This window comes from Pieris rapae, chromosome 10 (genome assembly GCF_905147795.1).
Source record: "Pieris rapae chromosome 10, ilPieRapa1.1, whole genome shotgun sequence".
Taxonomy (NCBI): Eukaryota; Metazoa; Arthropoda; class Insecta; order Lepidoptera; family Pieridae; genus Pieris; species Pieris rapae.
In genome coordinates this window covers 3124305-3138116 of record NC_059518.1, presented here as the reverse complement: position 1 = coordinate 3138116, position 13812 = coordinate 3124305, and the positions used below count along the sequence as shown (strand labels likewise).

General features: G+C 34.5%; 2 protein-coding genes across 5 annotated transcripts in view; both read left to right on the top strand.

The window, feature by feature from the left end:
• LOC110994173 (transcription-associated protein 1) overlaps positions 1–2832 on the top strand; it is a 39931-nt gene extending 37099 nt beyond the window's left edge. For all 4 annotated transcript variants that reach the window (XM_045629927.1, XM_045629925.1, XM_045629926.1 and 1 more), the window contains exons 47-48: positions 1467–1606; positions 2397–2832. In XM_045629927.1, the coding sequence (XP_045485883.1) occupies positions 1467–1606; positions 2397–2693 (437 nt within the window). In that variant the 3' untranslated portion in view covers positions 2694–2832. The remainder of the gene's footprint in view (positions 1–1466; positions 1607–2396) is intronic.
• A 489-nt stretch (positions 2833–3321) lies between these two features.
• Positions 3322–13812, top strand: part of LOC110994226 (fibronectin type-III domain-containing protein 3a) — a 31107-nt gene continuing 20616 nt past the window's right edge. The window contains exon 1 of the mRNA XM_022260761.2: positions 3322–3645. The gene's annotated coding sequence lies outside the window, so the exon portion shown is untranslated. The remainder of the gene's footprint in view (positions 3646–13812) is intronic.

Genomic DNA, 13812 nt, shown 5'->3' with positions numbered 1-13812 from the left:
CTTATTTTAGGGACATTTGTGGAATGAAAATCACAAGATTACTGTGATATTTAAGGCCTTAAAAGCATAAAGATTAATGGTTAGCCTTGCATTCCTCAAACAAGTTCTGCATTTTTATATTTATTTTACAGTCCATTAAAAACGTTGTTTTGGATTTTTTTGCAATGGCCCTAATAAAACATGGTTAGAGCAATAAAACTTCACTACGTGTATAGGTCATAATAAGAGGAAATTGATGATATCAATAATAATTAGTTGACTTCAATCAATAATAGTAAATTACTAGACAAGTAACAAAATCCACATCGTTCAGTTTGCCTATAATACTGAAGAGTCAGAGTCGAAACGGTGAATCTTTCAGAAGAATACAAATAGTTTCTATTACTCGTTTCTTATAGTTTCCGTAACCAAAGCAAGATGGTAATGAAAAGCAATATACGAAAATACGTGTTTTGTTTAATTGTCATTGGTCGTTCACACTCAAACGAAACGCGACATTTCGTCTTTTGTTTTACATTTTCACTTTATTATTTCTTTCTTTTACTATCTATTCTTAGCTACAAATCATGTCGTGAAATAATAGATATTATTTATTTACATTGATGGACATTGCATGTTTGCGACAAATAATATCATAATATTTCCAATCGAATATGATGATCGCGCTGTGTTCAGTCACATAGAACCAATATGAATACTAATTTATTTCTAAAACTAATCGTATACATAGTATAAGCTGTTACCTAGATGCATGTGCAATGTTTTAATAAAAAATGCCACAGGTATTAGTGTTGTTCACAATAAGATAGTTCCATGGAAGAAAACCACATGGGAAGAGTTTAGTTTTTCGTCTTTGTATATTACTGTCCCGTTTATTTCAGATTACGTCTATGTATATACTTTGGTTTAGTCACAATATAACCGGATGCATTCGCAGTAACATGCATGATAGAGCAATTAAAACCATAATTAAAATAAATATTTGATACAGTCTTATAACCGATTTCTTTTTGTTTTTAATGACGCTATTTTAAATGTGAAGCTTGTTTGACAAGTAAAAAAGTTTTTATATATGCAAAGAGAACTCGTTTTACGAGACCCTAAGATTGTGATGTGCAAATAATTATTGGTTTTAACGGATCTTGGAGATATGAAAGAGTTTTCTATTAAAATGTAATAGGTTTATGTTTTCGGTATACAAAATAATATATATATATATATATAAATATACACACATATAACATAGTTACTATATAGATTTATGTACTTTGATTTCTAATTTGAAAAATTATTATTTTTTCTATAGGACATTACATTACAGTATTGATAAAGGTTTTACATGAAATTTTAGTTTATTTCTACGTTCAAACTAACTGTTATTTTTTTCTCTGTTTAAATAATATATTTAAAAAGAAGTCTGTGGTGGCTTAAGATATGACGGCGGTACAAATTCTATTTTTTTGTAGGAGAGTTGGACGGTAACCGTCCAGTACCATTCCGCCTGACGCCAAATATCGCAGAATTGCTGACAAATATCGGAATAACTGGACCCCTTACTGCATCTGCAATTGCCGTCGCCAGGTGCCTTGTTACGCCTAATTTTAAGGTAATAATACAAAAATGCATTGCCAGGTGGGCTTGACATATTCGTTTCTTTTAGTGGCAAAAATCTTTGACCAAGAAAATGGCAACATAGCAACTGGACTAAGTTTTTTATGAATGATAAAATTTAAAAATATCAAATTCAGCTTGTAATTGGATTTGTAATTAATACAGTTAATCACATTTTAGTGTTTTGATTTTATAATTAAAATGCGTTTTAAATGTGCTTCCTATAAATATTTGTGACTTGCAGAAAGGTTAAAGTGGCAATAAGTTCTGACATTTAATGTCATACTCAAAGGCCACTTCTAGCTGTCCCTTTCATAAGTATACTGTAAACAGAGATAGCAAACTTTTTTGCAGCTCTTTATTTTTGACTATAATGTATTCTGATGATATGCATAAAAGGAAGCTTTTAATAATGCATAATGCAAATCCAATGTTAAGATTTATTAGTCTCACAAAAACAATATCATGCGATGATGTGGGTATTTAAAAACCCCGCACCGAAGATTTAATTTAAAATATGTATATTGTCAGTTTTAACGGTCAACCAAACTAAAATTTAGTTTTAGGAGCTGACAAAAAAATTATTTATTAAATTTGATAGCGCTGAAGACGAGATTGTGATTTGAAACACGGTCCGTGTCAATCACAATTTAATTAAATTAAGTTAATTTTAAAATGTATCTTAAAAAATTCTTACTACTTAAATGGATTGAAAACCCTAAATAACATTTATAGCTTTTAAAATATTTTATATATTCAAGTATTTACTTCGTCCATTGTTTCAGATACAATCGATCCTACGAACGATATTACGTGACGAAATGGTGACCGGATACCGTAAACGTATAGAAGACAAGTCGGGAGTGCCGACACCCGGCACTTCGGCCGACAACAAATCCACGGAAATCGACAATGAGACCATTGTTAATATGGTTAACAAGGCTGTTACTATGATTATGAACCGTTTGAACTCTCTCGCCTTGTTCGACGGACCCGATAGCAAAGTCGCTACCTTAGTCACAGCTGCCAACAGCCATGACAATCTGTGTCGTATGGACCCGGCCTGGCACCCATGGCTATAAGTTTTCAATTAAAAAAAAATATCTTTGTTAAGCTTAGATAGGTACCAATACAGGTGATATCTTTTGTAAGGTTAAAGCATCTTTGTATTTTGGGATGATGTCCCTTTGATCTCGTATATTAAATAAATGTTATAAGCGATGTGTTGTTTTATTTGGTTGGTTTGTTCGGTAATTTTTTTAGAGTTGGACAGGACGTCTATGCAAGTGGTTTTAATTAAAATTGTTTGATAGTAGTAATAACAACCATATTCGTAATCAAAATTAATTGTAGTATATTTTTAAACTATAGCCTTTTTATATTTCGATTCACACTTTTGTTGCACTCTGTACATAAGCTTAAACTTATAGATGAGACTAGAGGTAAGATTCAGTCAGGACTTAAGTTAATTTTTTTTTCCACGCAACCGTAAATAAATTTCACATTATTTTTGCGACAGTGCATTACTAAAAAAAATGTTTTCAATTAATATTAAAAGCGATGAGAGCTAGAGGTGGTGGTCGAAGTGGCTGGTTCATGGTTGCTAAGCAGTGAGATGGCAGTAAGGCAGTATGGAGCGTCGGGCATCGGCGGGGAAAGGCGGCGGGCGCCACGTCGGCGAGTCCCCTCCCGCTGCTCTCGCCCTCCGCTCTTCAGCTCTCCCTGGCCCGTAGCTCAGTCCGCCGCGCGGCGTCAGTCTAACTGAGTGTGTTGCGCATCCTCGCAATCCCGAAGTGCCCGACCTCTGGATCGGACCGTTTGCGACATTCGACAACCCCGCCCCGTGCTTTTCCCCGAGTTGCATTTCGATTAGTGCGAAGAGTGCATTCGCTGCCCGCGATCGGCGACTCCTCCCGCCTTTATTTATGTTGTCGTTGTGGTGTGGTGAATATTTGTGTTGTACGGACAAATACCGGATTATCTGTGCGCTCGAGTTTGTGGATATTACAAACGACCTGTGGTTTTTCCGCGAAGGTAAGTGAAATTTTTCCCATATGTTTTTGCCGGCTGACTGTTGCGAAGCCGCGTCGCGACGTGGCGCTCTTAATCGCACAATAAAAACAATGGAATAAATTGATTTTTACTTAACACTGTAGATATAGTAACAGATGTCCAGCGGTGAATAGGTTAAAATTGTTTCTACACGTAGACTTTCCGCTTCAATTGTTTTTGTGACGTCATTCGTATTGGCAGGATGTAGTTCTTGGAATCAAAGATCTATCAGTGCAATATTAATGAATCCAGTTATCTGGCTAGAATCTTGTTAGAATCGGTCCTATACATTCCATATGGTGGACGATACAAATGGGTAAGAAAACATGGAGGAGAACTGGCGTCGTGGTCGGCGCGGGGTGGTGCGCGGCCGGTCAAGCGACCGCATTCCTTGTGGAATGCCGGGCTATACGCAATGTCAGTGTGACTGCGAGCCTCTTGCTTCTGCACTCACCGATGCACATTAATTGCAACATTGTGCTTGCTGGAATGTTCGTGTGTGTTTGGGAATCGTATTTGTTGCTAATTGTGGGCGTTGATTGACATGACGGCGCAAGTCTCGAGCTGCCACCCACGTAACATTATTGTTAACCTTTATTTCAATTCTGCAATCTTTTCTATAGCCATTAAAAGATTCCTCAATCGAGCCTACGACGCATTTATGAAGGTAGACAGACATATAAATTATACGCTAATGTCAACACAAACAGCTGTATTGTTTCCACTTACAAGTTTGTTATGTTCAATTATTATCAGCTGCAGGATTTAGGTATTTCGTCTTGAAACCCGGATAGTATTGATTTAACTCGATCTGATAATTGATTCGAAGCTTCTAATCCGATTACTATGTTGTCCCTTATGTCATGAACATCGAATAAGCCTTTGAAATTTTCCACAACACATTGTACGATCTTGTTAAGTGTGTATGACAACGAGCAAAACGTTTGATAACGCTATTTCGAAACTCGTCCGTCGCGTCTTCCGCCCTAGGTATGTCACACAATTTGGGCTTTATTAATTAATGTCGCTGCTATACTGATTAATAATGGCAAAAGGTTAACGACGAGAACCTAACGGGTTTTCTATATTGTGTAATTTGCGCCGAAGACTGTTCATGCCATGTTGACTATTTTAATGAAGCATTAGATATAACTTTATAACTACAAATTTTCCTTGTTTATGCACCTGTATGATATATAAGCATAATTCTAAAATGTAACTAGGTAAGAACAAACAGCTATTGAGATAGATAACAAAAAATTTGAGAATGCTATTGAGTAGGTATGTAAATGATTTAAATTAATGAGAAATGTCAAGGCGTTTCGCCAATAATACGAACACCTGCAATATTTTTCTATTAAGATTTATTCAAGGATTGTTTACCTCACCTATCTAGAATCTTTTTATTTGTTTTTTATGGCACGATTTCTTATCTTATTTGTGCAAATAGCATTAATGTTAAATATGAAAAAAATATGTGAGTTGGTAGTAGTAGTATAGTATGAGAATATATATATATATATGGAATATTGTAATAGTTACGTTTTTTTAAATAATATTTACTATAAAATATCCCGACCACAACTTATTTTAAAATACAGATGAAGCGATAAACGGTCAATTCCAAGAATTAACAAAGGCGCGTGTTTTAGCTATCTAAAATGAGATTAAAGGTCACTGAGATTGTGTAAATTTGACCCGACACCCGGACACCACTAAGATAATATTTAAATACCTAAAGCTTACAGTAACATTAAATTATTTCATTCATTTAATAGCGTTATTTTTATGCATAGCGAAGGATAACAATACACTATTGTTACTTACAAAAATATTAAATCTACTAGCTAGCTAAAATTAATATACTCTTCTGTTTCGTGAGTAAACCTTCAAGTTAATTGCATTCCGCGGTGAGACCCCTCTCACTGGCTCTAGTACAATGTGCAGTAAATTGCATCGCGAGGACTAAAATCCGTAGTAATTTACTATTAAACCTGCTCTCGTCAATGTCTACGGTGGTCTAAATAAATATAACATTTGTGTTCTGTGTGTAAAGGATGCGTCTCCTGATTTAGAGTTAATGATTTTATTTAAGATTAGTAACATACAACGAAGGTATAGGAATGGATAACGGTTCCATCGTGTTTGTGAGGCAGGTCTGTGCGCGTGTGTGTGATCACACTCACACTCATAAACAGTAATCACACAGGCACAAATACAAGCATAAAACGCTCACTGTAGCAGGGCCGTTGAACCGATTACCCGAGGAATTTCTCCACAACGTTCAACGTTGCGCACCGTCTCTATCGTGGACGTAGAAGAAAATGTTAAGAAAGAGAGATTCAGCATTGGAAAAGTGTCATGATTACGTTTCAAACTTTTCGCACTCAGAGTGATAAAGTTCCTAACGAGTCCGTTAGATGTATGTGATCTTTAATCAATATAGATCGGTATCTATAGACGGTATCTACGACGATTCATACAATACATGCAATACATATTATTGTACTTTATAAAATGCTTAAATGCAATTTAATAAAAAGTACAAATGGTATTGGGTTTTTCTCCATTAGAGATAACTTACTTGATTAAATTATAAGAATGTTCGCAAAGCTGTTATTAAATAATTAGAATGGTCTCGCAAATCTGAAGACACGGTAAAAGTAAAGTGCTATCAATAAGTTGCATAAGTGAGCGTTCTCTTTCAGAGTTTCGACATTTACCTGCGCGTGAATTGCACATTGGCTGTTGCACAAACATCCGCTTCAAACCTCGGCTTAGATGACAATCAACACTTTGTTATGAGAATTTTAATTATGACATTCTTAATTACTTTAATTTATGGGCTTCAGTGGCGACTAGACTTACTTGGTTGATCATTCTGATCAGTATACTTATTGAAACATACTGTTTCTAAAGACAATGCCTGACAATGTTTTCTATATATACTATAACTTGTAACTTTATAATACAATCTATTGAACTGCCCCCCAAGACTAGATAACTTGAGAATCATTTAGAAAAACGGGCCTACAGTCACAAATCGGGCGGGCAAGTGAACGCAGCGACCTTGGGTCCGTGCCGCCTCGCGGACGTTCGTTGAACCATGCTCTGCGCCCGCGCACCCCGCACAACCCGTTCTTATATGATTATGAGTAATTTCCCTAAATTATATTTACACAAAAACAACGTTTATACGACGTAATTTTAATATTATTACGCTTGAACTCTTTCATTACCTTGATTTTAATAATGAAAGTATTATGTTGATTTGGGATAACGTAACTTTTGTTTACCTAATATCACATAATACATTTGTGTAGTATTAATACATTTAGAGATTATTATTTGGAAGAAATAATGTATTACATCTTTATGTGAAAAATAGTAATAGTATTTTATTTTATATGTCAAACAATACAAAAACGATATGCATAATATATACTTAGCTAAAAAGGTCTAAGGACTATATTTATATAATGCCTTACACTTTAACTAGACGTAGGAATTGATGTAGACGAATTCAGTACCCAGACGGGTACAATGACCGCCTTATTACAAAGCATGAATATCACGCCGCTAAGTTTTTTGGCAAACACTACCAGCAGTTCAGTAAGCCTTATAATACTAAATTTGCTGATAAAATAAAATTACGCATAAAATAGTAATCATTCGGGATAAAAACGTTGTCTTCAATTATTACACCTACAGTTTTGCCGTGGTATTAATTTTCTTGACGTTTTTCTGTTTGCATTGCCACAGGATACGTTGGATTTTCCTCATTGAAACGGTGACTCGCATCGCCAGTGAACACGTTTAAGACATTATTTATTGCGTCTGCATATACGAAACAGGTTGCATGCTATTTAAAGCTGTAATATTGTGGAATTGAAACATCCCCTCTAATCATTTACATTCCTAGATGCGGAGAAACTGGCCTTCGTTTCAATCATCGCACACGCAGTCCAATAAATCTTACACAATTACGAGATACGAGCGTTTAAACTACCCAAATGTGTTGTCATGCGCAATGAAATCAGAACGAGAAAATCGCATATAGTTGGAACTATTTTTTTACGATATAATAATATTAAATATAAATAAATATTATATTGGCGCATACGCATGTTTTGTTTCAATTGTAACCAGCGCTAATGACTTGTATCGCGCAGGTGACGACAGATGTTTGCGATCTCTCCAGCAAGTAGGCACTTTCTCCGAGTGCACTTCATTTGTGAGCTCAAGTCACGGTGCATTAGAAGCCAATTTGAAAACGTAATTTACGAATGTAACTATGTTACTTGAATTCCACTAGAAGATAGTCGAGTGACGAAATATTATATCTTTGTTTAAATAACGAGATTGTCAACTGAAGTTTAACTATATCGGTCAACTGGGAGCGTGAAAATTCGGTTATATTCGAGATTGCGTTCAACGAGGAAATTCAGCGCTGAAAACTGAATTAATTTTCAGCTACCTGGACTGCGAGTAGTTACCAAAAATCAAAAAAACATTTACTGTGTACGTAATGGATTTGGGATTATATTTCCATGATTCCTTTTTGTACAATTGTCCAATTGCGCAGTAACGAATAATTTCATACACAGAACTACATTTTACGTATACTCATAGCTTCCTACTACAAAAAGAAAGAATAGAGATTTTTTGAGATTTAACTAATATGTATCATTCAACGTTTTATATATTTGAAAATGTTCAATACGCCACCTAATACGTACGAACGTAAATACGAATAAGTACGAACTAATGAAATAAAATGTGAAACATTTTTTTTATCACTTAACTTCCGATCTCATCTGCTTTTATTCGCCGTGACCACAGATTATGGCTAATTAGATTTCCCGTCTTTACTTGACCTTACATGGCATAGGTTTAATTCATTTCGTATATTATCATGCAATAATAGAAGCCATTATTTATCCACATCATATTGACATATATTTAATATAAATAGATATGTATAAAATTTCTACTATTATGTTCATAAATCATCATACTATAATCTGTTCGTGTTTTACACAAGGAATATGTAAAAACAATTATTAGATTATTATCGTTTAGATTGTCTACGGGGTTTAATGATTACTTTAAACATATCAATTAACGCATGTCTATTCAAAAAATCTTAATTTCGGTAGCACATTAATAAATAATTTAGACGTAAATAATGTTCATATCGTATCAAAATCAAACTATTCCAAAATAATTTTATAAGATTTGTTGTATTAAATAATATTAAATAATATATATATATATATATATATATATATATATATATATATATATATATGGAAAAGGGAGCAACTATTTCTGAATGACTGAATAATTGTAATTCATTTTAATAATAATATAAGATTTAATCGTAATCGTTTTATTGTAAAATACACGCGTTTTCACTGAATAATCAAGAGAGATGTAACAAGTGGTGCATCGTGGATGCTGGGGTATGGGTGCGATCGATACGGCGGGCGGGCGGCGCCCTGCAGCCAGATCTGCTCAGCGACACAAATAGCCGACCCCCCTGTCCCCCTAATAAGGTTATTACAACCCCCTGTTTACCTGGGCTGAGTGCAGGTAGCGCATTTTATAGAATTACTTTATGATGTGACTACGCAAAATGTTAGTGACGCGATTTATATAATAATACATACTTTAATCCTACGATTTATCTGTTTAAACAATGTTTAAAGTGATCTGGGTCCTAATTAACATGAACAAAATAAAATGTGTGCCATTTGCTTAATCACTGCATCAACATATATATTTTTCCTTTGCAAATGCTTCCTTATATGTGAAATTCAGAATGACGACAATGTGTATGTATTTGACATCGTTGCTCTTAATTTACACGACCATAACAATTCTGAGAATGGTCTGTGACAATAGTAAACTGAGACATTTATTAATGTTTGAGTGTATTCGTAGCTATTTAATAACGTACCTCGCCTTACATAATTTTTCAAGAATGTCTACTTTCACCTACTTTTGCTACGTGGAAAATCGCTAAATGATTACCTACCACAAAGTAATAATTGTTAATCACCGCATATATTATTACAAATTTCAGTTAAGTAGCTTCTTACTAAAGTTATGGGGGCAGATTTAGAAACGTAATTATCTCTTCAAATATTAGTACTCAATAATCAACACGTCGATGACACCCTTATTATCTATAAGGGTGGGATTCAGAGATGGATAAGCCAATTAAACGTTCAATTATTGCTAACGGTTCCGTAGAGTCTATAGTCTGTAGTCATCTGTGTAATCTTAAGATCGAATCGATCTTTAATGTCTATATGCCGTAAATATACAGAATGCGCACAAAAGTCATTTTGTGATATGTTAATATAGGGTTTGTTGTAAAAAGTTCTCATTGTTTCATCCACATAACTTATCTCTCGACAACTTCATATCCCAGCTGAATACTTATAAGATTCTAATAGGATTGGACACGGTTGACTACTTCTATAGTTCATAAGCCCACGTCGCAATACCTGAGGTCGATTTTCCGCAGATTAGACATCATTATGCAAATATCCTTCAATTAGAAAATGAGGGTAGAAGATAGCTTTGATCTTCTGCTATTTGATTTTAGATACCGATACCATGGAAAAAATCACTTAATTAAATAAGTTTACAATTTGTTCCAGAATTTATTTTTAATTACAAATAATGGAGAACAATTACTTTGGTTTATGTCACAGAGTAGACAAAGAACCGAGCACAGACAATACAAATTGAATTTGGAATGACATTAGCAGACGCGAAATTCGAACTGATATTTAACAATGAACTACATAAAATTATACATTTTATTTGCAAAACAATAAATAATACGCAAGCTAATAATAGCTAATGATTAACTCGTATGAGTGTGACACTTTGTTTAATTGTATTTATCAATGGGGGTGGTATCATTTGCACTTTGACATTTCATTGCGAACGTGAATCACTGAACAAAAACATGTGTTGTGAATGACATTTGTCTACCACGTGACATGCAATTTATTATCTTCACAATAAACATCGCGTCTAATTGCCTCATTATTTCAAATAAAACGCTATAAAAACCTGATGATAAGACAATTATTGTTATGAAGGTATGTTCATGCATATTAATATTAATAATGTTACATTCCCATATGTAAACAGTACTTATAAATATTTATCTGTTACGTTAAAGTTTAATTCACTCGAGATGTGATGTTATATTATGTTGTAAGATGTATTTATTTGATTATATGTGTGAAATAGAAATTTATGCAAAAAGTCGTACGATATATATGTATGTAATATTAAATTATCTAGGTGGAATAGACAATATTTTCCTACTTAGAGGCGATAATTAGAGTTTTCTTATTTTCTTTTTCTCTTACGTCCTTACCTCCCATACAATCTTATTAGAAACGCATTTATCTTCGTTTATTTATTAAATCAAACGTTTGATAAATTATATTAAAAATAACAAGGATTACAACTTGAACTATCCTAACAGCGTTTAGAGTTTTTGAAGGTTAGCCATTAATTGAAGATAGACTACGCTGACTACGAGTTAATGACTGTGCCATGTGTCCTAATATGAAAACCAACGATGCAAACCAAATTAACATTTGCTTCTATTTGAAAATTTTTAATAACTTTATATCTTTAGTTTATATTACATTTTTGGTTGATTGATTCCTGAACTAACTAATGAACTAAACTTACTTTTCTTTCCCCAACTTAACTTGTTTAAGTTTGTGTATTTAGCTCGTTTTATTTAGTTTTATTATTTGTTTAGCATCAAATGATAAGACGGCTTCCAAGCCACGGCAAGGAAAAGCAAATTGTATAAATTGATATTCTATATAAAAAGAATTTTCTAACCAAACACATATTCTTTATGTAATAATAACGTGAATAAATAATATTATTATGTATTAGTTTGGCGCATAATTAAAGGTATGTAATTATTAGAAAAGTTATTTCCTATTTATTTTAGTATTGTGAGCAAGTAATACGGCAATTAAATAAAATTGAAATTTCTAGTAAAATATTTGGAATATTAAGATTTTAAACGGCATTTACGATCATGAAATCGAACATCATTGCGTGTTCACTTGATTGAATCAAACGAAAGTGGGACAATGCACCCAAACTGTAACATGCTAATGCTCGTCTCATGCGTCGTCAATTGTATTAAATCAAAACATTTATTATTACCGTATATTCTTCTTTAATGCTCCTCCATTAGTGGATGTTAGCCGTCTCGCGTGAAGCGTGTCAAGTCCTGTGGCAGATGCAACAACTCTTTCGCAGTCGCAATACCCGTCCACTCACTAACGTTGTGAAGCCATGATTTCTTTCTTCTACCAAATCGCCGTTTACGCTGGATTTTTTGATTGCCAAGTGTAATCAATTGAAAAGGGTGGTAGCGGTCATGGAGCAACACGTGCCACAACGTGCACACAACTTTCCGTTGTTTAATGTTCTGCATAAGTTTTTTCGACATTTCAACTCGGAAACCTTCTTCGACTATAAATACTAAAAGCTTTATTTCAATCAAAACCATAGACATTCCGACCGACAGACCTACACTTCGTCGTCTACCCTCAAATTAATTTAAGTAACAACAATATTGCGAGTAACATTTACGTACATTCAAATGAGATTAATTTATATTCACGGTGACATCAAAGGGCTCAGCTTAGTATAACATTTACATCTGGTGTTCGCATAGTGTCGCCGACAGCTGCACATTTGGAACGCATCCTGAAGCATCACTCAGATAAAGAGACAGCTCTCGCCAGATTGAGCATACGAGATTTTTGCGTATGCCACATACATTATTAATGTATTATGAATTGCGCACAACTTCACAATTGCATTGGTCTTTTATGTTTTTATTTCTTATAGTATGTACCAAATTCGTCTGTAATCGTTTTGCTTTATTTATTTTGTGCATTTTGACCTATTGCGCCCGCTTCAATAATAATAATTACATTTATTAATCAGGTGAGCCTCCAGCCCGTTTGCTCCCTTTCTATAAAAACATAATAATAAAGTAATGAATTATCTAAACCTTCCTCAAGAAAGTATCTCAAGGTAACATCCGATTTCCAAAACCCGATCGGTAGACTTCAAAAGAAAAATAATCAATGTAGCTATTTATTTATTAAAATATTAATATGTAACGAAGTTCTTCAATATGACATGCCTATATGTAATTATCGTTTTGTATCCAGTAAACATTGATTGCATAGACAGACGCATTATAAATATGTCATACAAAAGATGAGATAAACAGCTGACAGTCAGCTGATTTCGTTCCCGTCGATCAAGCGAGGTGAGTGTGGGTTTAAACTATCAAATGTACTTACTGTTATTATCTGGAAATATGTATTCTACGTATATCTCAAGATGGAGAGTTGCCTATTGAATCAGTGGCCACGAGCAGCGCAGCCGTGCGTACACAATTGAAACGCCGAGATGTGATTGGCGAATGTGTCTGCAATGTATGATTTGATTTGATGTTGACTTTTTAAAATTATTTCAGTTTGCTACTGAGACTGTGGTAGGGCTGCCATCTGACCTGCTCCCAAGGACCGGAAGCGTAAGTTCCCCGGATTTCGGAGCTGTCACCCCGGACATTTCAATACTTTTTTCATTCACTTACATCTTGATTAAAATATATTTTACTCCGTACTGGATTGAAGGAAACTTTAATTTTAACCCTAGTAGCCAAATCTGACGTCAGTCTTACGTTAATTTGGCTATCAGGGAAGCCTCTTGCATGCGGTGAAATACCCATAGCTTTTATTTACATAAATTATGGCAACGGGATGTGATCGAAAACCCGGACTACAAATTAAACCCCGCCCGGACGCTCTCCCGACGATTTCCAAACTAGGACAAATCCGGGAAAACCCGGACGGATGGCAACCCTAGACTCTCGTATCGCTATCGAGTCGTTTCATAACTGTTCTGGAATTCTAGTCATTGGTTGCACAGTATTTAATTTTGTTCATAGTAAACTAGATTAATGCTAACATATCACTAAAGTTTGATACCGAAGGCCGTTAGAACTTAGTGTCGCAAGCACTTGGGCCACTCACCTCGCCGGTGTCTGCGGGTCACGCGCAACTCCGA